The following is a 24,566-nucleotide window of genomic DNA, read 5'->3' on the forward strand; positions in this document are numbered from 1 at the left end:
CTCCAGTTTGCCTTAATTTGTGAAGTTAGAGACCTCTGCCAACAGCACGGGTTCCATTCCCACACTGGCTGAAGTTGCCATGAAGGACTCTCGGCCTCAACATCTGCCTTCATCTGAGATCTGGTGACTCTCAGGTTAAACCATCACCAGTTGTCTCCCTCTCTAATGAGAGAGAAAGAGAGAGCAACCCTATGGCCCAATTACCTTTCTACCCCTTTTTACTTTGGAGACCTATGGGCTCATGGGACAGTTATACATTTAAATGTCGTGTTGTGCAAAAGCTAACTATGGAAGATTTTAAAAAAAGGAATGGTTAAGATATCGTATAATATATGGTTTTGAGGTTAGTTTTGGGGACTGCAATTAGCTCGACACACCCAATCAAAAGTTTTCATATAGTCTTCATGGGATCTAAAGGAAGACAACTTTTAGATCCTGATGGAGACAGATGTACCATCATTGTCCCCTGATTGGCTGATTAGCCAATTTCTATCTATTCAAGGCCATAGAATCATAGAGATGTACAGCAAATCATCCATGCCTGCCAGGTACCCTAAATTAGTCTAGTCCCATTTGCCAGCATTTGGCCCATATCCCTGTAAACACTTCCTATTCATGTACCCAACCAGATGCTTTTTAAATGTTGTAATTGTACCAGCTTCCACCGCTTCCTCTGGCAGCTCACTCCAAACATGCACCATTCTCTGCGTCAAAAATTTGGCCGTTAGGTCCCTCTTAAATTGTTACCCTCTCACCATAAACCTATGTTCTCTAGTTTTGGAATCCCCTACCCTAGGAAAAAGCTTTTGGCTCTTCACCCCATCCATGTCCCACATGATATTATAAACCTTTATAAGCTCACCCCACAGCCTCCGGTACTCCAGGAAAAATAGCCCCAGCCTATCTGTCCAGCCTCTCGCTATAGCTTAAGCCCTCCAACCTTGTAAATCTTTTCTGTACCCTTTCAAGTTTCGCAACATCTTTTCTATATCAGGGAGACCAGAAATGAATGCAGAATTCCAAAAGTGGTTGAACCATTTTTCTGCCATGCAATAAACTACATCTTGTTGTTGGGACAAGTGCTTTCTGCTCAGATTCGTTAATAGCTCCTCCCCCACTACTGTAAACCAAAAGATCAGTTAGACCCAGTGTAGAATGGAGGTTTTCCTTGCAGGGGCTGATGTGGGTCATCAATCCAAGTTATGATACTTTGATTTAATGGTGATAAGTTTCTATTGACCTTTCAGTTTGTGCTGTTCGTGTCCTGCCACAGGCGAGCTGAACCATTACTGTCCATTTCAAAGAGTAGAAAAGGAGTTTGGGTGATTCAACCCCAAACCAGAAGCTGTGAGAACTTGGTAGGACAGATCTAAAATTACTATGAGAGAGATAATAAGATGTAGAGCTGGATGAACACAGCAGGCCAAGCAGCATTTCTGAAGAAGGTCCTAGGCTCAAAACGTCAGCCTTCCTGCTCCTCTGATGTTGCTTGGCCTGCTGTGTTCACCCAGCTCTACACCTTGTTATCTAAAATTACTATTTCTGGTTTGCATGGTAAATATGCTAGCAAGTGAATTTCTGACAAGTAACAGCTGGAAGAGAATAATTAAGAAAGGTTTTAATAAATGAAATAAATTTTATTAAAACCGCATAAGAGGGTGTTTCACTGGTAGGTGTAAAGAACATCAAGCCAAGGAAAAGTAAATTAGCACTGGCTGACCTAATGATACCTAAAATTTATTTACATTGAGTGTAGTTCCTGATTATAACAATTCATGATAGCTTGTTTACCTTGATGCATCTGCCACGTCTCCCTCTTTTATGAAGAGACTATTCATAATTCTCGCTTTTGGAAAACTCTAAAGGGGAGTATGTTTTCGGAGATGCACTTACAAAGGAGATCAACTCCAATAATACTTACCAAGCGATGACATTTATTATATCACTAACTAGCATTCAGTGAAAGGTAAAAGTAATCCAGAAAACAGCTGATAGTCTTTGGGATGGCAACATACCATACTGATACACAAGTTGCTTGTGTACTGCTGTCTCTGCAATTAATTGTAACAGATTTTAAAAAAATGATTAATGCCTTCTCCTTTATGGCTTTATATATCACCAAGGGTGTACGATATAAGGAGAAGGGATATAACATGACACTGAAAGAAAGTGACATTTATTAATGCTGCACAAACACTGGGAGTTGATTTTAAATCAACATTTTTTGATCTCCAATATCCTGCTTCGCTCTTGTATTTACTGTCTTTTTTTGAATCAAAATTAAAGGGGTTGGGGGAAAGGGAGAACAGGGTGGTCTTGAGTTGGATGATCAGTCGTGATCATATGAAATGGAGGAGTGGTCTGGAGGGGCTGAATGGCCTACTCCTTTTCCTGTATTATATGTTTCTACATTTCTATGTTACAGGTTCATTTCCTATGCATTTTATGCCCATTTCATGCCCACCATAGAACATAGAACAATACAACGCAGAACAGGCCCTTCGGCCCTCGATGTTGCGCTGACCTGTGAACTAATCTAAGCCCCTCCCCCTACACAATCTCATCATTATCCATATGCTTATCCAACGACGGTTTAAATGCCCCTAATGTGGCTGAGTTAACCAAAGGGTAGCACAGTGGCTACCTGTGCTAATCACAGTGCCAGTGGCCTAGGTTTAGTTCTATCCTCCGGTGACTGTCTGTGGAGTTTGCACATTCTCCCCCTGTCTGCGTGGATTTTGAGTGAGTGCTCTGGTTTCCTCCCACAGTCCAAAGACATGCAGGTTAGGTGTACTGGCAGTGCCAGATGGCCCATAGTGTCCAGGGATGTTCTGGCTTTGGTGGATTAGCCATGGGGAATTGTCGGTAAGGGATGGGTCTGGGTGGGATGCCTTTAAGAAGGTAAGTGTGGACTCGATGGTCTAATTGGCCAGCTTCTACACCATAGGGATTCTACGATCACAATAAATTTATTGCATTTTAGTGCAAAATATGGTAAAAGGCAACTTTCAATTTTCTACCATCTTAGTACGGTGCAATGCTGTTGTGGATATAAAACTCTGTTCCTTTATTCTTGCTAGGTAAAGAGCCTATCATATCCTGCTTCTCCAAACAGAATATTTCCAGGCCTAAATGATTCAATGCTTCAGTAAAGCTGATGTGTCCACATTGTAACTGTAGCAACTAGAATTTGGTTTCAAGGCAGTAGTTAGACCTTTTTTCCTGGTCTTGGGAGAGGTTTTGTAATGAACAATAGTACTGAGACTATCTGCGTAGTAAGCATTGAGGCATGATTCTGTTGTGATAGGACATAGATTGCAGACCAGAGACTTCTAGAATAATTATGAGATCACAATTTGTGATCCAGTTTAAACCTGCCTCACCATCAGCCAGTCTGTCTAAGTAAATCAGTGTGGTGTCTTCAGTTAGTCGCCAGACATGTGTAATGTGCAGTAACATCAGGAAACGCAGAACCCAGACAATGTATCTAAGTCTATGATAACATAGTCTTGTTTTGTGTTGTAAGCAAACTTCAAGATATCTGACTCCAAACAACTTGACTGTCTGTGGTATATGTCACATGGATTCATATGGATGAAACCACAAACGGCTTCAGATTCCTTGGATAGTATGAGTAGAGCACCTACAAAGTTTTCTTCAATGTACATTCGTCTATACCACTTCATGTCATTAAATTGTTCCTCATTCTTTACTTCCTTGAGAATATGATAACTCTGAAAGGAATATTCTGTGGAGGCTGTTGCTAAGCAGTAGGTGACTGTCCTTAAGTTTTTAGTTGCAGATTTAAATAAACACAAAATCAGCAGTAGACTGAAAGCTGGTCGAAAGATTCAGGAACCCAAGAGAAAATAATGATGAGGAGCAAAGGTTTCAGTGAAACACACATTGCCTGTGACATGTAACAGCAGGACTCCGGGCATTGTCAAATACTGGGGACTGCAGCCTGTTTGAGTGGAGAATAGTCGCCACACTGACCTGCCATTTTCAGTAAAGTTAATATCCAGAGGGCAAACTTGTCATCCATAAGATATAGGAGCAAATATCGACCATTCAGCCCATCGAGTTTTCTCCATCATTCAATGAGATCATGGCTGATCTGATGATCCTCAACTCCACTTACCTGAATCATTTCTCTGAATGAGTTTTGAACATAAGCTCTCTAAACTTGAGCCAATAAGAGGCCCCCACTCTCAATGTTAGAAAGAAGCAGCAGCTTGACCTTGATCATGAGAGAGCATCCACAGCTTTAGTTTGGAGATTTCTCAAACACATTAACTTCCAATTTAAAAACAAGAATTGTAGGCCAGAATTGTGGATACCCTGTACAAGTAGGCTGTACATGGGCTCTTGAGAAAGAAAAATATGGAAGAGTTGTTCCCATCAGTAAAAGGCCCTGGAAGGACAAGACAAGCTAAAGAAGCTACAGTGACATGAAAGCATGGTTTCCATGCAGTGAGCACATTTACATAGAACGGTCAAGCCTTTTGGCCCACCATTTGTGCGCAGACCATGATACCATTCTAAACTAATCCCATTCAGTATTACATAAGAACAAAGAATATTACAGCATAGGAACAGGCCCTTCAGCCCTCCAAGCCTGCGCCGATCGACATCCTCTGTCTAAACCTGTCATCTATTTTCTAAGGGTCTGTATCTTTTTGCTCCCTGCCCATCCATGTACCTGTCCAGATACATCTTAAAAGACACTATCATGTCTGCATCTATCACCTCCGCTGGCAACGTGTTCCAGGCACTTACCACCCTCTGCGTAACAAACTTTCCATGCATATCTCCCCTAAACTTTCCTCCTCTCACTTTGAACTCATGACCTCTAGTAATTGAGTCCTCCACTCTGGGAGAAAGCTTCTTGCTATCCATCTTGTCTATACCCCTCATGATTTTGTAGACCTCGGTCAAGTCCCCCTTCCATCTCCATCTTTCTAATGAAAATAATCCTAATCTACTCAACCTTTCTTCATAGCTAGTGCCCTCCATACCAGGCAACATCTTGGTGAACCTCCTCTGCACCCTCTCCAAAGCATCCACATCCTTTTGGTAATGTGGTGACCAGAAATGTACACAGTACTCTAAATGTGGCCGAACCAAAGTCTTATACAACTGCACCATGACCTGCCAACTCTTGTACTCAATACCCCGCCCAACGAAGGAAAGCATGCCATATGCCTTCTTGACCACTCTATTGACCTGCTTTGCCACCTTCAGGGAACAATGGACCTGAACACCCGGATATCTCTGTACATCAATTTTCCCCAGGACTTCTCCATTTACTCTATAATTTGCCCGTGAATTAGATCTTCCAAAATGCATCACCTCGCATTTGCCCGGATTGAACTCCATCTGCCATTTATCTGCCCAACTCTCCAGTCTATCTATATTCTGCTCTAATCACTGACAGCCCCCTTCACTATATGCTACGCCACCAACCTTCGTGTCACCTGCAAACTTGCTGATCAGACCCTAACCCTATCGCACCTACACCTTCCTCCAAATCATTTACGTATATCACAAACAACAGTGGTCCCAGCACAGATCCCTGTGGAACACCACTGGTCACAGGTCTTCAATTTGACAAACCCCTTCCACTACTACTCCCTGTCTCCTGTTGCCGAGTCAGTTTTTTTATCCATCCAACTAGCACACCCTGGACCCCATGCAACTTCACTTTCTCTATCAGCCTGCCATGGGGAACCTTATCAAACGCCTTACTGAAGTCCATGTATATGACATCTACACACTTTCCCTCATCAATCAACTTTTTCACATCCTCAAAGAATTCTATTAAGTTGGTAAGACATGACCGTCCCTGCACAAAACCATGTTGTCTATCACTGATTAGCCCATTTTCTTCCAAATGGGAATAGATCCTATCCCTCAGTATCTTCTCCAGCAACTTCCCTGATATCTGTTAAGGTCCCAGCTATTTCCTCTCTCTCACTTCCCTCAAAACCTGAGGTAGATCCCATCGGACCTGGGGACTTGTCCACCTTAAAGTCTTTTAGGATACCAACACTTCCTCCCTCCTTATGCCGACTTGACCTAGAGTAATCAAACATCAATCCCTAACCTCAACATCCGTCATGTCCCTCTCCTTGGTGAATACCGATGCAAAGAGCTCGTTAAGAATGTCACCCATTTTCTCTGACTCAACACATAACTTTCCTTCTTTGTCCTTAAGTGGGCCAATCCTTCCTCTAGTTACCCACTTGCTCTTTATATATGAATAAAGGCTTTGGGATTTTCCTTATCCATGTTTGCTAAAGATATCTCATGTCCCCTTTTAGCCCGCTTAATTCCTTGTTTCAGATTCGCCCAACATTCCTGATATTCTGCCAAAGCTTCATCCATCTTCAGTCGCCTAGACCTTATGTATGCTTCCTTTTTCCTCTTAGCTAGTCTCACAATGTCACCTATCATCCGTGGTTCCCTAATCTTTCCATTTCTATCCCTCATTTTCACATGAACATGTCTCTCCTACACTCTAATCAACCTCTCCTTAAAAGCCCCCCACATATCCAATGTGGATTTACCGTCAAACAGCTGCTCCCAATCTACATTCCCCAGATCCTGCCGAATTTTGGTATAGTTGGCCTTCCCCCAGCTTAGAACTCTTCCTTTAGGACCATTCTCATCTTTGTCCATGAGTATTTTAAAACTTACGGAATGGTGGCCACTATTTCCAAAGTCGTCCTCTACTGTAATTTCAACCACCTGGCGGGGCGCATTCCCCAACACCAGGTCCAGTATGGACCCTTCCCGAGTTGGACGACATACATACTGCTCTAGAAAACACTCCTGGATGCTCCTTACGAATTCTGCTCCATCTTGACCCCTAACACTAAGTGAATCCCAGTCAATGTTGGGAAAATTAAAATCTTCCATCACCACTACCCTGTTGCACCTACACCTTTCGATAATTTGTTTACATATTTGTACCTCTATCTCACGCTCGCTGTTGTGAGGCCTGTAGTACAGCCCCAACATTGTTACTGCACCGTTCCTATTTCTGAATTCTGCCCATATTGCCTCACTGCTCGAGTCCTCCATAGCGCCCTCCTTCAGTACAGCTGTGATATCCTCTTTTCCAGGAATGCAACTCCTCCACCCCTTTTACCTCCCTCTCTGTCCTGCCTGAGGCATCGATTTTCTGGGAAATCCAGTTGCCAATCATACCCTTCCCTCAATCAAGTCTCAGTAATAGCAATAACATCATACTCCCAGGTACCGATCCAAGCCCTAAGTTCATCTGCCTTATCTACTACACTTCTCGTACTAAAACAAATGCACCTCAGACTACTTGCCCCTTTGTGTTCATCATCTGCTCCCTGCTGACAGGTTATGATCCAAGTTCTATGGCATTCAAGTGTGTGGTGGAGCCAGGTTCAGTCAAGACATCTGAGAGGGAAGTAGATTATAATCTGGAAGGGAAGGCTGTGCAACAACAAAAAGATGGGGCTGTGGCAGTAGATGCCTTACTCATTGTGTAATGGTTCAGTGATTCTGAAACAAGTAGGTGCCCCCCAACAGGACCTCTCAGGTCTGCCACCTGAGACCTTCCACCAATCAGCTTTGCTGCATCAGTCACCTCCCATGATTCCAGTCAACCGCAAATAATAGGTCTTATATGGGGAGGTGGGGAATTGGGGCTCCCGAAGTATTTCTACTGAATGTTCAGTTCTCAATTTCCACACGGTTATGGTAGGCAGGAGGGAAGTGAGAGTAGGAAGCCATACTTTAATCTATCTCGCTTTAGTGAGGATGAAAGCTGGTAAACTTCAGAAAACTGTGCCTGTTCAATCTGACATCCCAGGTTAAAATAAGAATACCTAGACACAAAATTCACTTTAACAAGGCTCTGTTAAAGGCTTTCTTCTTCCTGCTGCGACATGAAACATCTCACCTTTGCAGTGATTCCGTCCAGTTTCCACCTAAGTGGCATTGGATTGGATGGACTGGGGTTATTTTCTTTGGAGCAGAGGAGATCGAGATGGGGCATGATTTGACATGTATAAAATTGTGAGGGGCATAGATTCGGTAGGCAGGAAGAAAACTTTCCCCTTGATGAAGGGAGTACTGACCAGGGGCATGGATATACAGAAAAAGACAGAAAGTTCAAAGGATATAGGAGGAAGAACATTTTCACCCAGAGGGTGATGGGAATCTGGAGCTCACTGCCTGTAAGGGTAGGAGAGGCAGAAACCCCCATAACGATTGAGAAGTATAGAAGCATGCACTTGTGGTGCCAAGGTACGCAAGGCCATGAGCTAAGTGCTGAGAAAGGGAATGAGAATAGTGAGGTGGTTGTTTTTTATCAGTGCAGACTCAATTGGCTGAAGGGCCTTTTCTCTGTGCTGTAGACCTCAAGGACTCTGTTGTATGGTATCTGCTAGTTAAGCTCGCACACGCATTAAGGTATTCATGACCCGATAACATACACATTAGCTGCTACTGTGATTAAACATCCAATTTATCTCATGCAACTCCACATCCCACCTTTTTATCAGGATGTTAAGTGAGTGGGGTTGGAGACCCAGTGGGCGTAGAAATAATCCGATCATCCGTGGACAAAACAGAACTCTTGCTTCTGTTTATAATCCCCTGGCCTCGCCTGAAGTGGCCAAATTAAAGGAGAGAACAGTTTTTTTTCTCAATAACCCAACATGCATTGTTCAAATGTAAAAGACACGTTGGGGTCTTCTGCGGACAATGTAGTATCTTCACCTCATAGTCAGGCGAAGACAGAAATAGGAATTGCTGGAAAAGCTCAGCAAGTTTGGCAGCATCTGTGAAGAAATCAGAGTTAAAGTTTCGGGGCCGGTGACCCTTCCTCTGAACGTTTGACCCGAAAAGTTAACCCCATTTTCCTTCCACGGATGCTGCCAAATCTGCTGAGCTTTTCTAGCAATTTCTATTTTTGCCTGTGATTTATAGCATATGCAGTTATTTTGGTCTACATTTATAACCCTAACCCTAGCTGAACAGGTTGATTAGGGAATGTATAAAAGTCACACAATAACAGATAGTGAAACAGAACAGCATAAGGCAGTATCTTCAGAAAGGGGGATGGGGTGGTAGAATGGCAAAGGAGGAGTGAATAAATATTTTTGAATATCAAGTGTTGGTTTTGTCTTAATTTTGTTTCCATCATTATTTTGATTCTAGCTTTGCTCAGGGCCTGTGGCCACTTGCTGTTCTTTGCTGCAATGTGGCAGTGTTTCATAAAGCTACTCCTGTGAAAGTGGATCAGAATCCAAGTACATAACATCATGACATCTGTATACATGCCAACTTCAACAACAGGCAGAGTTCACTACAACCATCATTTTTGTCTCCTATGGAGACTGGCATGAACAAATTTGCAATTCTAAATGAGCATTAATGCATGAGGAGTAATTCAATGTTGCAAGTAGCTTGCAGGTAAAATGACCGCATTCGCCCACTGTGGGTTGCCAAAACATACTTAAAGGTCAGGAATAACATGGTATGGAACTGGATGAACACAGCAGGCCAAGCAGCATCAGAGAAGAAGGAAGGCTGACGTTTCAGGTCTGAACCCTTCTTCAGAAAATGATTTAGTTATCATTTAGATGCATAGAATCATGAGGTTGAAATATTGAACATGTTGATTGATCCAACATTCACAAGGTGAAAATTTAAACAACACATGTTTGTATTTGTCAAAGGTCTTCAGGGAGAAGGATTAAAAGTTCGATGGATAAAGTTGAGGTCTTACTTGGCCATGATCTATTGAGATGGTGTGATAGGCTTTTGAGGGATGAGATGAGGTAAGGGAGGGAATGGCGATGAGTTTGCAACTCTACTCTTGACCCAAGGTTCCTGATCATTTCACCTACAAGTATTTGGCAGCTACCTGAATTTACAAAGCGAATAGATCTTCAAAAAGGTGTATTTGCTGGATGGTTGGTCACAATGCAGAGTGCTGACTTATGTATTCTGACTGAGGTTACCATGAAGCACTTTCCTTTCTAACCTCTCTCATAACCTGAGGCATGGTGACCCTCAGATTAAACCACCGCTTCTCTAATCAGAGAGTAGTCCTATGGCCTGGTAGGACTATGTTGACTATTTTTTACACCTATCTAACTTGCCCCTCCTTTTGTAAGCAATATTGAGATGAATACAACTACCTATGTAGCTGTGATTCCAAGCATTATCTGATAGATAACTTTACTGATGGAACAATTTTCCCAGAAACACTAGTTGCCTTTGAGGAGTCCATAACACTGAAAGAGTTACTTGAGAAAATGTACCCTTTGTGTGCCAAATGTGTCTGAAAACTCAGGTATCAAGTATAGCTTTCTGGATTTTTGGTCACGTGGATTTTCATAGAATCACAGAACTCTGCACTGCAAAAAGAAGCTGTTCATTCTGTCAAGTTTGCACCGATCCTCTCTGAAGTGCATTCCATCCAAACCCAGCCCCCTCACTCTATGTCCATAACCTTGCATTTCCTATGAATAGCCCAACTAACCTGCACATCTCTGGACACAATGGGGCAAGTTAGCATGGCTAATCCACATAACCTCTACATCTTTAGACTGTGGGAGGAAACTTGCACAGACTCGGGGAAAATGTGCAACCTCCACACAGACAGTTGCCCAAGAATGGTTTTGAACCCAAGTCCCTAGCACTTTGAGGCAACAGTGCTAACCACTGTGCCACCATACTGTCCCAAATCTAATCCCTCAATTTGTCATGTCAAAAGTATTTCCTCCCTCACAATGAGTTATAACATCAGGGACTCATAGTGGTGTGGTGATACCATTGCCAGAGGCTCCTAGTCTAGGGACATGGATTCAAGTACCATCCCAGCTGTTTATGTTGAAATTCAATAATAAATCTGGAATTGGAAGCTAGTTTCTAACAGTGACCATGAGAACTAACACTGTTGTAAAAACTCATCTTTTTAAATGAACAAGATGCTTTTCACAGCAATGTCATTTTTATGGAAGGAAATCTATAGTAGTGAATGAAATGGTTTCATGGAAGCTTGAGGACTGTCTTGTGAAACAGATGGGTTTTCATAGGGGTAGGCCATTCGGGCCATCAAGCCTGCTCTGCCATTCAGTATGATCATCCAAATCAACCCCCTGTTCCAGCTTTCTCCTCATACAGTTCGATCCCTTTAACCTCAAGAACTATATCCAACTCTTCCTCTGGCAGGCTTCCCATTCTCTGAATGAAGACATTTCTCCTCATCACAGTCCCAACTCTGTATTATTAGACTGTAACAATTGACAGTGGTTACATTGATGACAATTCAAGCAAGCTTTTTCAATTCCAGATATTTAAAAAATTTAACTTTCAACATCTATTCACACCCATATTCCCTAAACTCATTCACCTCGGCTTCTACATTACTTGTCCAGTACCAATACCAGTATACTCCTGCCTCCCTTATAAAAGTTCATGTGATTGATCAATGTCTTGTTTCTCCAGTAGGAGTTTAGTTTTCATGCTCATTCTTACAAGCAGGATAGCTTCTTTTTCTTTCCAAAAGAGCTGATATTACTGTGATAGCTCGTTACTGCAGGAAGAGGCCAATGTTTAAGTCCCTGTAATAACTCAGGAAGCCTGACTGGAAAAGAATGTCATTTGTTGTTGAGGCTGATGGCATACATAGGCTCACCCCAGCCCAGAAAAGACAGTTCTGCAGAACAATCCCTGGGTCTGCTTCATTCTTTTCACATATATATTTATCCAGGAGTGCTCCTACATGCAACTGAGATTTTTCGCTCCATCATCAAATTACCCTTTTTTTTTGTTTTTACCTACTAACCACCAGCAGGGAGTCACCCCTAAATCATCAGATGGATAGTTAGCCCATTAAAAACAATAAAATCAAGAGTGAGGGAGATTTGGAAGGGGTTTGGTCTGGCTTATATTTTTTAAACAATCTGCTCAGATGTTTCACAACACACCTCTGGACCAGGTAGGACTTGAACCCAGCTCTTCTGGCTCAGAGGTAGAGATGGTACCACTGCACCACAACAGAGTTCTACATTGGCTTTATAATATGTTTTCTAATCTGCCCATTCAGAGACATTATCAGATATCTGTGGAGCAGGTGGAACAATAATTTGGGCCTCCTAATTCAGAGGTAGGTGCACTACCACCATGAGATCTTCACCAGGGCCTTTCTATTTTTTCAAATCAGCCCGTTTAGAGATGGTACAACACAGTTCTGCTACAGGTGAGACTGGAACGCAGGCCTCCATGACCCAGAGGCATGGATGCTACCACTCTGCCTCAGGAGGCATCCAGACCGGTTTTACCATTTTTTTTCACTTTCTTTCTCATCCAGAAGTGCTCTTAAACACAACCGAATAGCTTTGCCTTCCATCACTGTGACTTTTTTTTAATATAGTCATATTCATACAACAAGAAAGAAACCCTTTGGTTCAACCAGTCCATGCTAACCATAAACTAAACTAGTTCCACCTGCCTGTGCTTGGCCCAGATTCCTCCAAACATTTCCTGTGCATGGACTTAGCTAAATGCCTATTAAAAGTTATAACCATACCCACATCAATCAATTTCCTCTGGAATATCATTCCACACATGAGCACCTCTGCGTAAAAAATGTGCCCCTCATGTCTTTTTTTAAATCTTTCTCCTCTCACCTTAAAAATTTGCCCCCAGTCTTTAAATCCCCCATTCTAGGGAAAAACACCTGCTACTTACATTATCTACAGCCCTCATGATTTTATAGACCTCTGTAAGGCCACCTCCTATGCTCCAGTGGAAAAAGTCCTTGTCTATCCAATCTCTCTTGATAACTCAAACTCTCCATTCCTTCTTACATCCTGCCAGCTTAACAATATCCTTCCTATAACTGGGAGCCCAGGACCAGGCACAGTACTCCAGAAGAGGCCTCACCAACCTCCCTATGCAACCTCAACATGACGTCCCAACTTCCATATTCAAAGATCTGAACAATGAAGGACATCAAAATTCTGAGTGAGCCAGAGAGATTCACTGCCTACCAACCCCGTTGAGATCCCAGAAACAAATGCAGAGAGCTAACTAAAAATTCTGGATTGGCGAGAGCTTGACCACATCCACGCGGCCTGTCTCTGCTGTTCCACCTTTAGACAAAAACACCCAAGGCCTCACAAGTTGTTTATTTTCTCATAAATTGCTCAGCACCTGTACCCAGTCTCTCTCTAAAAGTAACCAGGACAAAACATACCTCTTAAAGCCACAGCATTGTCACACACCCAAAGGCATCCATGTTTCCTTCCTTGTTAAGAACAGCCTGACATTTCACTGTATAAAAAAGTTTTAAATTGTTATTGTTAATAATTTGGAAGTGTTGCAGTGTCAAGGAGCAACCTTAGCAAACTGACTTATGATTTCTCCTGCGTTTTGTGAAAACAAGAGCCTATGAAGAACATTTTATTTAAAACAACTTTCCCCCTTTTTATTTGAAAAGAGTTCTTTTGCTCATACTGCAGGAAGAAGACAGTTTTTATTGGACACACTGTAGTGAAGGTTTAGTAGATTGGTCCCTTAGATGGCAGGCTGCAGAAATCAGGCCTGTGTTTAATACCAAGATGAGAAGAAATAGCTTCACTTTAAAAGTATCATGAATCTTTGAAATTGTATATCCCAGAGATTTGCAGATGCTCCATCAGTGAGTAAATTTAAGGCTGAGGTAGGCAAATCATAGGCCTCCCAGGAAAACCAGGAATTTGGGGAATTGAAAATGGAGTTGAAGCCTGTGATCAGCCACGACTACATTGAATGGTGGAGCAGGCTTGAGGGGTTGAATGATCGATTTATAACCTCTATTTCGAATGCTTTTTATATGAACCTTTCCACCACATCAAACAACATACTGGTAACAACTCTTTCCAAAAGTCTTTATAAGCTCTGCATTAGGGATCTCCTTTCCAGTGGAGACAATTGCTGCTTCCTACTCATCTTCAACAAACTCATAACTCATTTCAACAATAATTTGCGTTTACGTAAATGATATTTTTTATTAGGTTAAACGTGCTAAGGTGCTTCAGAGATGCATTATCATACCTCATTTGATGTGATCCAATAAGATTGAGTGAGAAATACCTCGATAATAGAGATGAAGTTTAAGAAGCAACTCAAAGGAAGAGAGGGGTTAGAGATGTGCAAGGGTTTGGGCACAGAGTTCCACAGATTAGGGTGAACTAATTAACCACAGTCACCATGTGTGGAGAAATCAAGTGCTCGAGGAGCATTGTCAGAGGCGAGGAGGTTGCCAGGATTGAGAACAATGAGGACATGAAGAAATATGAAAAAGAAGAGGAGAATTTTAAACTAAGCTGGTGCTGCATTGAGAGCCGATTTTGTAGGTCGGCAAGCTCATGGTGTTAGGAGAATGGGACTTGGTGGCAGTTGGGGTGAGGTGAGGACCCTGCGATAAAAGGGTAAAGTAATGCCTGATGCATGTTTGCCTGGAGAAATTTTGGAGGAGAGTGTACTTTAGATTTCTGATACGCTGACACTGTGTTGCTACTGTGGATAAAACAATGTCAAAGCAGTGCGCTGCATTTGAGGAGGGAATAGTGAGAATGAAGGTCAATATTGCCCCATAACGACAAAGTATGGGACTAAGGTCAGAGAAGCTTGATGTCAAGGGATATGAGGGATACAGTTAAGGAAAATGGTGAAGATCATGGCAGATACTGAGGCCTCAATATGAGTTCCTTGAGGAGTACGCTAAGTACAAGGGTAGGGATCATAAACAATAAATTAGAAATGGAAAGAGAGTATTTGAGAAACAATTTTTAGTTAGAATAAGGGAATATGGTGGGTCAGTGGTTGGCAGTACTGTTTTACAGTGCCACAAGCCCAGGCTTAATTCCGGCCTTGGGTGTCTGTGTGGAGTTTGCACATTCTCCCTGTGTCTGTGTGAATTTCCTCCGCGTGCTTTGGTTTTCTCCCACAGTCTAAAGATGAGCAGGTTAGGGTAGTTTGGCCATGCTAAAGGAAGGAAGGGTATTTTCACCATGCAGTGTTACAGGGATAGGGTAAGGGGGAGGTCTGGGTGAGATGCTCCTCGTAGGGTCAGCATGGACTCATGGGCCGAATGACCTGCTTCCATATTGTAGAGATTCTAAAGAGTATTCTAAATAAAGAAAGAGCAACAAAATAATTCAGGATTATGGGCCATGGTGGTAATGTGTGTGTAGAGCTAGTGTTCAACGAATATTTATGTCAGTCTTCACGACGAGAATGAACGATGTAGGTACAGCTGTCAGGATGGAGGACTGTGAAATATTCAAAGAAATTAACAGAAAGAGAGAATATGATCGCGTTTTTTGAAGAGGTGACAAAGAAGAATGAAGAAGACAGAGTCTACATGTGCTTCAGCAAAGCTTTGACAAGTTTCACATGGTAGACTGGTTAGTAACATTAAATCACATGGGATCTGGGGGAGCTGCCAACTGGATACAAAATAGGCTTGATAGTAGGAGACAGAGAGTGATGGCGAAGGGTTGCTTTTCAGGCTGGACGCCTGTGATCACTGGTGTGCCACGTGACCAGTTTTGGGTCCACTGCTTTTTGTCACTTATATAAAGGATTTGGATGCGATCATAAGAGGTATGGTTAGTAAGATTGCAAATGATACCAAAATAGTGGACAGTGAAGAAGATCATCTCGGATAACAGTGGGACCTCGAACAGCTGGGCCAATGGACCAAGGATTGGCAGATGGAGTTTAATTTAGATATATGCGAAGCGTGGCATTTTGGTAAGGCAAACCGGGGCAGGACTTATACAGTTAATGGTAGGGCCCTGGGAAGTGTTGCCAAACAAAGAGCCCTAGGAGTGCAGGTGCATAGTTCCTTGAAAGTGGAGTCGCAGGTAGACAAGGCAGTAAGGAAGGCGTTTGCTTGCTTGCCTTCATTGATCAGTGCATTGAGTATAGGAGCTGGGCTGTTATATTGAGACTATACAAGACATTGGTGAGGCCACTTTTGGGATACTATGTACAATTCTGGTCACCTTTTTATCAGAGGATGTTGTTAAACCTGGAAGGATTCAGAAAAGATTTATCAGCAAGTTGCCTTAGTTGGAGGATTTAAGTTATGGGTAGAGGTTGAATAAGCTGTGGCCTTTTTTCCCTGGAGCATCAGAGGCTGAGAGGTGACGTTATAGAAGTTTATAAAATCATGAAGGGCATGGTTGGAGTGAATAGCTAAGGATTTTTTTTCCTATGCTGGGGGAGTTCAAAATTGGAGGGCATTTGTTCAAGATGATCAGGGAAAAATTTAAAAGGGACCTGAGACGTAACTTCTTCACAGAGAGGGTAGTGAGTGTTAGGAATGAGCTGCCAGAGGAGGTGCTGGAGGCTGGTTCAGTAACAACATTTAAAAGGTATCTGGGTGGGTATATGGATAGGAAGGGTTTGGAGGGATATGGGCAAATACTGGCAAATTGGACTAGGTCAGGTTGAGATATTGGATCAGCAGGGACAAGTTGAACCGTGGGGTCTGTTTCTGTGCTGTATGATTCTGTAGATGCTGGTTAGGTAGCAACCTATAAAAGTGGATAAATCTACAGTTCTAGTTGAGATGAATCCCAGGCTGTTGAGGCAGTCAAGGGAAGAAATATCAAGTGTCCAGGTAGTAACTTTCAAACTACAAAATGTCTACACTTATTCCTACAGCTTAGATTAACAGATCTTTTCTATGTTACGTAGAATAAAGTCTAAATGCTCGTTCTTGAGTCAGGAAAACTCAACTTGAGAAAAAGAAATTTTCCCAAAAGGCCAGATTTTTGTTTCGACGTGATTGGAAAGTTGTTTGGTGTTAGCTGGAGTTGGGCATGCTGTCTCCTGGAAAATGGTGCTGAGACAACAGTTGGAATTGACGAATGTCAATATTGGCTTTTTCCAAGGCCCTTCTTTATGTGCTGGACTTTATCCCAGCTTTAATAAAAAAAACTGACCTTCCAGCCCTCATATCCCATCTTCTACCCACACACACCCCACTATGTCGCATTCATGTCATTACCCACTCGCCATGACTCCTCACACTCTCTTTGCCAACTCATGCCAACCGATGCCCTCAACTTATCCCCGTAGCCCTTTTTGTAGCCCTTATTCCAATTTAGAGCGAATTATGGTCATCTATATTTATGCCTTTTGCCTTTATTCACTCCACCTCACCCAGTATCTGCCTTTGGCAGACCTTAGAAACCATGTTATGATAAAATATAATAAAGTTCTATGTACTTACTGCAGGCTTCATGAGACTAACAAAACATCTAGTTTATAAATGTTCATTCAATATATAAAACTCTTTGCGCACTTATTTTTTAAAAATATAATGGATTTTTTTGGAGCTCCACATCAAAGACAGCATTTGAAGCCATGAAACAAACCATAAACAAACCATAAACTGCGATAATAGGTGATGGAAGCAATACTGATCTTTAATGACAACCCTCAGACTTATATCAACACATGTTTCTGAAATTGAAAGCACTAATTTATTTTTCAACTGAGAGACTCAGCAGGCTTCTTTAATGTTTAAAAGGTAGAGGGTTTAAATAACTTGAGCTCTCCCATGTCTTCAGCCCTACCCCCACACAGCAGGCCTCGTTATCACATAGTCTGTTGCAACACAACCCATTGTTAGACCACATTAATGGATATTCACCCTCCTCGCTAGATCATTATCCACTCATTGATCTGTCCAATCTCTCTTGCTTATTCTTTACCCCTTAAGCACCACCCCTCACAACCCCATCTTCTCCATTCAAACTAACATTTTCCTAACTACCATCGGCTCTGAGGAAGGGTCACACAACCCAAAACGTTAACTCTAATCTCTCTTCACAGATACTGCCGGGTCTGCTGAGCTTTCCCAGCAATTTATATTTTTGTTTTTTGAGTTACAGCATCCTCAGCTCTTTCAGTTTTGATTTAAATAACTTGGTAATTTCACAGAGCTTATCCGCCTTTATATACATTCATGTCTACTTTTAACAATTCATTCACATATGTAAAGCCCATAAATTATGTTGCAGAAGCCTAGAAAAAAAAACCTGCTTCTGAACGAAAGAAATTGGACTTTTAAATATGGGGCCACTCCTGTGAAATACACATGACCGCTGTTCTATTGGCCAAAATGGAGGCTGCTGTGTGTTCAGAGTTGGGATTTCAGAATTAGTTCTTGAGGGCAACTTTGGTGAAGTCATAAAGTTCCTTTATTTCCAGGCAAAATTCAGAACAAATAATCAACATTTTAAAAGTGGAAACATGTAACCATATAAAATAGACAGGCATATTCTAGAGATAACATGGAAGTGGTAATCAAGATACTAAGCGGGATTATTGAGGCAAAATTAATATTGCAAACTAATATTCCATTTCTGCATTACAGACATGGATGTATATACAGATTTAATGACTTAAACGGGGACCTAAACCATGAAAGGACTGCGACTATGACAGTATTTTTAATAGAATCGTAGAATCCCTACAGTGCAGAAGCAAGCCATTCAGCCCATCGAATCCACAGTGACCTTCTGAAGAGTATCACACCCAGACCCACCCCATCTCTATTACCTGCATATCCCATGGCTAACCCACCTAGCCTGCATATCACTGGACCCTATGGGCAATGTCCTGTGGCCAATCCACCCAAACTTGCACACCTTTGGACTGTGGGAGGAAGCCAGAACACCCAGTGGAAACCTATACAGACACAGGGAGACTGTGCAAACTCCACACAGACAGCGCAAAGAGGCTGGAATCAAATCTGGGTCCCCAATGCTGTGAGGCAGTTGTACTAACCACTGAGCACCACCCCCTCCGCCACCGTACCGCCCCCATATCTTTTCCTCTCAATACCTTTTGGAGTTGAATTTTGTCAAAGTCTACCATGATTGCTTTGAGAGTGGGAGTGTTTTTGATAATTTATCTGTCCATTTAGAGCTAAAAAATAATATTTGTTAATCAATTATTAATATTAGATGTTGGTATTTTCAAACAAGGGTCTCCGTCGCACTAATTGCTCAGCTGTCTGTTCAGGTGGGAAATGTTGGCCAGAACACTTCAATGTGGACAGCTATCAGCCCAGGCTGTGTCTGTTGCTTTCTCTACCCCGATGAAGACACCTGAGAGCGAGCCATTGTTTCTGCCCCAGTGACATCTGTTCTTCATTAGAGGGTCCCTGGACACAATGATTGCAAGCTTCGCAGATGTCAATCTCCTATTCCCATGGTGCATTGTGAGCAGCTGTTTGCTTCACCTCAGCTTTGTCCACAGAAACAGACGGGAAGCAAGAAACTAATCTGAGGCAACATATCCATTTTCAGGCAGCAAATTCTCACTGCCTAACATGGTTACTTTAAATGTTTTGAGGCATCACTCTTTAGATATTATCTTCTTTCTTACATTTATAGTTCATACAGGACGGAATTGACAGTTTTCTTTCCCTTTTCCCTTCTTTTCAATGGCAGAGGAAGTTGTTGAGAGATCATCGGTTGTCAAGGAGATTTCACGGTGCAGGCAATTGTTTGCAGGCCCTTTTCTTCATTTATTACCAGCCCCCTCTGTCAGAATGGAGGATCAAGCCCTAGTCAGAACACAGACCTGTCTCTGAATTTCAGCGTAAATGGTGAGTGAGTTTTATTAGCTATTCATAGACTCCCTGTGAACGTTCAACTGTCAAAATATGGGGTTTTCAATGGCCCGAGCAACCCTATCATCAAACCTACATTTCATTCTATGAGCAAAAGGTCTTTGAAAATTTGAAATGATCAATTAGTGGCTAATAACCTCTCAGTTATCAAACGCCTATACAAAAATACATTTTGTATCTACTCAAGAGGTCAGCCATTTCTTTCCGAAATAAGATATATTCTGCATGTTAATCATTGATGGCTGTCTTACAAAAAGGTGAAGTTGCTATAGTTTCACCAACCATAGAGCTGCCATCTTATGAGAGAGAAGGCTAGTAGTGGTTCAACCTGAGCATCTGTGTGGCACATGTGAGGTTCGGAATGCAGGACCTTCACAGCTAAAGTAGGAATTGAACCCGCACTATTGTCAACACTTTGTATAACAAATCAGCCAACTAGCCAACTGAACTAACCAACCTTTTACCTTACTTTGTCCTATGAGCCCGCTCCACCATTTCAAAGAATCATCTGAATGAATGCTTCTACCTACATTATCCCCATGACCCGTTACTCCATTAGTGTTCAGAAACCTATGAATCTCTCTTTTAAACAAACTCAAAGACTAAACCTTTGCCCGTATTTCAGTGAATTTCAAGGATTCACAACCGTTTGAGCAGAGATAGTTCTCTTCATGTCAGTGACATCCCCCTTATGTTTAAATTGTTCTCCCTGGTTCGAGACTCTTCAACAGGAGCAAACTCTTCTCCAGCATCTGCTCTGTCTATCTTTTTATGTTTTATTTTAGGTTTCAATGAGATCACCTTTCGTTCTATGAAACTTTAGAGAATACCAGTTTACCCAACCTCACTCCATAGGCCAGTCACCCCATCCTGGGAAAAAATCCAATGAACTTTCATTGTGATCCCTCATACAAATATGCATGCACAGTGTAACTTGTACCTGATTGCTATCATGCAATCAACTACAATTTACTTCAGGTAATAGCTTCTGCTCATTGGGCTACCCAGTAATTTTCCTCACCCTCACTAGACAAACCAATGCAATACGTTTGAAGAACAGGAAGCCTAGGTTGAAAGCCCACCTACTCCAAAGGTGCATAATATCATCTCCAAACAGGTAGATTAAAAAAGTATCTGGAACTAGTGCAGGTGTGATGGGTTGAATGACCTTCTTCCACACTGTAACAAGCTTTTTAGAGATGGTGTTGGGGGTGGAGTAGACAGGGCACAAGAGATGGGAAGGATGCTTGCCCCTTGGAAGCTGGTTTGGTTTGATTAGATTAGATTAGATTCCCTACAGTGTGGAAACAGGCTCTTCGGCCCAACAAGTCCACACCGCCCCTTGAAGCATCCCACCCAGACTCATCCCCCTATAACCCACACACCCCTGAACACTACGGGCAATTTAACATGGCCAACCCACCTACCCTGCACATCTTTGGACTGTGGGAGGATACTGGACCACCCGGAGGAAACCTACGCAGACACGGGGAGAATGTGCAAACTCCAAACAGATAGTCGCCCGAGGCGGGAATCGTGCCCGGGTCGCTGGCACTGTGAGGCTGCAGTGCTAACCACTGAGCCACCGTGCTGCCCTGCTGATTGGTTCTTGATGAAGGTGTAACAGGGGGTAAAACAGGAATTAAACATGAAAGAGAGGAGTTGTTGAAATGCCAGGCTTTCTGCTAAAACAAACCGAACACCAAACATTTCATTGGGTCTTTGTTGCCTCAGGCGTCAGCGAGCATTCCATTGGGTCCCACCCATAAGACAACAAAGGTAAACCAAGAGAATTTAAGTGAGCCAGGCAGGAAAAGCTAAAGTTTCAGGTTGGGGCCCTTCTTCAGAAAATGAAGGAGGGTTCTGACCCGAAACATCAGCTTTCTGGCTCCTCTGATGCTGCCCAGCCTGCTGTGTCCCTCCAGCTCCACATTCTGTTGTCTCTGACTCCAGCATCACCAGTTCTTACTATCTCAGAATTTAAGTGGGCTTGGTGGCCCATTGGTTACCATTGCTGTCTTGCAGCATTGGCTTTGAAATGTCCTCTTTGTTTAGTTTGCAATTTTATAACATTGAGAAAACTGGAATTAATAGAAGCAGCAGATTTTTCCATGTGACATTGAGGTGCCAGTGTAAATTTACATCTTCAAGCCTTAAAGATGGACTTGAATCCTTTGCTATTCTCACTCAGATGTGAGACTGCTGTCACTGAGCCATGTTGATGCAATGAGCTGTTTGTAAAAATGGGATTCGAACCCTCAAAAGATGGGATGAGATGTGTCTTTTCTTTATTCCCCACCTGAGCTCTTAAATGCTGAAACTTCCAGAAGCTCTAGTCTACTGTCCCACTCACCAACTAGTTCTAGAACTCTGGGGTGGGGTGGGGTTCATAGTTGAAAAATGAGGCATTGCCCTTTAAGACTGAGATGAGGATTTGTTTTCCCTTCCAAAGAGTTGAGAGTTTTTGGAATTCCTTTCCTCAAAAGGCAGCGAATGCAGAATCTTTAAAATATTTTTAATGCAGAGGTAGGCAGATTGTTGATGACCATAGGGTGACCATAGATTATTGAGGATATACAGGAATGTAGAGTTGAGGTTAGGATCAGGTCACCTGAACAGGCTCGAAGGGTTGAGTGGCCTACTCTCGTTTCTTATTCATGTGTTCATCCACAATTTAGTTTCTTTGGTTGCTTTCCCCTCAAACCATCCCTCTCATCTCTCTGCTGAACCTGTTCGTTCCTTGCTGAGCTTTGGCTAAATGAGTGAGTTTCATCCAAATAGGGTTAACTTAGGCAGACTGCAAAGAGCTTTAGAACAAACATTTTTACATGGTAATTGGGTTAGGATCTGGAATGCCCTGAGTATGTGGGGTAGGCAGGTTTGATCGTAACTTTCAAAAAAGAGTTGGATAAGCACCTGAAGAGAGACTTATTTGGAGGCCACAAGGAAAATGGAAGAATCTGGGATGAGTTCCATAGCCTTTAAGGTTATTGAAACACACAATTTCTTCAGGCATTTCAGAGCAGAGATGCAAAAAAGGTTGTTTCCCCTAGTGAGAGAGTCTAAGGCCAAAAGGCATACTCTCAAAATAAGGGACTGTATGTAAAAGACAGAGATGAAGAGGTTTTTGTCTATCAGAGGGTACTTAATTAATGAATTGTTTTATTGCTTCCGGCTATAGATCCTGGGTCATTAAGTATACTCAAGGCTGAGATAGAATTCAGGATTATCAGCGATCTCACTGAATGAGAGAATAGAACGGAAATATGGACTGAATGGCCCTCTATTGTGTTGTATCCTCCAATTCTGTTTCATTCAATGGTGCCTAGGATGTGGGTATTTCAGAATCTGTTCTGAAGAAGGGTCACTGGCCCTGAAACTTTAACTCTGATTTCAGCTCACAGATGCTGCCAAGCCTGCTGAGCTTTTCCTCACTGATTTCTGTTTTTGTTTGTGACCCTCTGGTATTGATGCTAAACAGGCTCAGCAGAGCTAACTTCTACTGACGGGGCCTCAATACAAGCACCCTCCCCATTTGTGGGGAGATGTACACAATGACCATGGAACAATAGAAAATAGGAGCAGGAGTAGGCCATTCGGCACTCTGAGCCTGCAACACCATTCAATAGGACCATGGTGGCCCATCCAACTCAGGATTACTGAGGCGCGTGCCCCTGTAGGGACTAAATGGCAGATTAATCTCCTTCATTTTGCAAATGAGCTATCACTTAGCTTCATGGATTTGTACTCGTTATAAAAATAGAGAGCAATATGATATTTAAATACTGACAGTAAGGTGGAAAGGAATTGAGAAGGTAAGTTCTTTCCATTGACTCATTTCAACAGCTCTGGTGAGCCCTGTGTACCTTTTGCTGTTTGACTGTACCTTCTACATTGTATGAAGGATTAACTTGTGCCTTACCTTATGGTTTTGGCCTCACATCAGGCTGCAAACAGTACGGAGCGAGGTGCAGCCTGCCTCACGAGGCTTTCCCCGGTGGTGTGGCGCTTTCCTCACTCGACTTTGAAAGGATGGGGCGGAGGGAACCAAGGTTGTCAACAGGTGAGATCGCACCGAGAAACACCAGTATCTGTAACCCTGCTCAGCACGGCCAATCAGGGGAGCGAACTCCTGTTTTGTTTTGGTACATTTTCTTTTTCTCTGACCCCACGGCTCCTCTTTTGTTTGAACCATATTCTCTGTCGCTTCCTCATCCACCACCAGATCAAGTGTTTCACTGGGTTAACAGACCTGGTGGGTCATCTGCCCCTAGGATCATGATGGACAATTGAGACTACCTAGCCCCGCACAACTTTTTTTGAGTAAGCCTCATAGTTTCCATGGACACTTCACCTTAAAATGCATTGCCAAGATCAGCACCTCTCTGTATCAAGTAATTTATTTTTTAGCGAACGCTTCTCAAACCAGTTTCTGTCACGAGGCCAAATCACTTGGCCACAAATTGTATATTTATTCAGTCTTGCCTCGTTCTCATAATTTGTAATATTTTGTTTGAAAATGAGGTTCAAACCTTTTTTATTAGTTTATGGGATGTGGGGCGTTTGTGTCTAGGCTAGGTTTTTGCTCATCTCTAATTGACCAGTTAAGAGTCGCACAGATTGCAGATGGTTTGGAGTCACATGGAGACTAAACCAGATAAGAATGTCAGATTTCCTTCCCGATGAATATTCATGAGCCAGATAGGTCTTCGTGACAATCACTAATGGTTACATGGTCACTGTTAGACAAGCTTTTTAAAATTACAGGTTTTTATTGAGTTTAAATTTCTCCATCTGCAATAGTAGGATTTGAACTTACATCCCCAGAACATTAGCCTGAGCCTTTGGAATATGAGTTCAGTGACAAAAC

At 42.4% G+C, this 24,566-nt stretch overlaps 1 protein-coding gene across 8 annotated transcripts in view; it reads left to right on the top strand.

The window, feature by feature from the left end:
* The window catches only part of LOC125446846 (protein mono-ADP-ribosyltransferase PARP6), a 130,066-nt gene that overhangs the window by 8,997 nt on the left and 96,503 nt on the right, over nt 1-24,566 (top strand). For 7 of the 8 annotated variants that reach the window (XR_009442989.1, XM_048520749.1, XM_048520750.1 and 4 more), the window contains exons 2-3: nt 19,515-19,672; nt 23,643-23,759. Coding sequence is in view for 7 of the 8 variants with exons in the window: in XM_048520749.1 (XP_048376706.1) it covers nt 19,670-19,672; nt 23,643-23,759 (120 nt within the window). In the remaining variant the exon portion in view is untranslated. The remainder of the gene's footprint in view (nt 1-19,514; nt 19,673-23,642; nt 23,760-24,566) is intronic. The other variant, XM_048520753.1, reaches the window with a different exon arrangement.

Source organism: Stegostoma tigrinum, chromosome 36 (assembly GCF_030684315.1).
Source record: "Stegostoma tigrinum isolate sSteTig4 chromosome 36, sSteTig4.hap1, whole genome shotgun sequence".
NCBI classification, from domain to species: domain Eukaryota; kingdom Metazoa; phylum Chordata; class Chondrichthyes; order Orectolobiformes; family Stegostomatidae; genus Stegostoma; species Stegostoma tigrinum.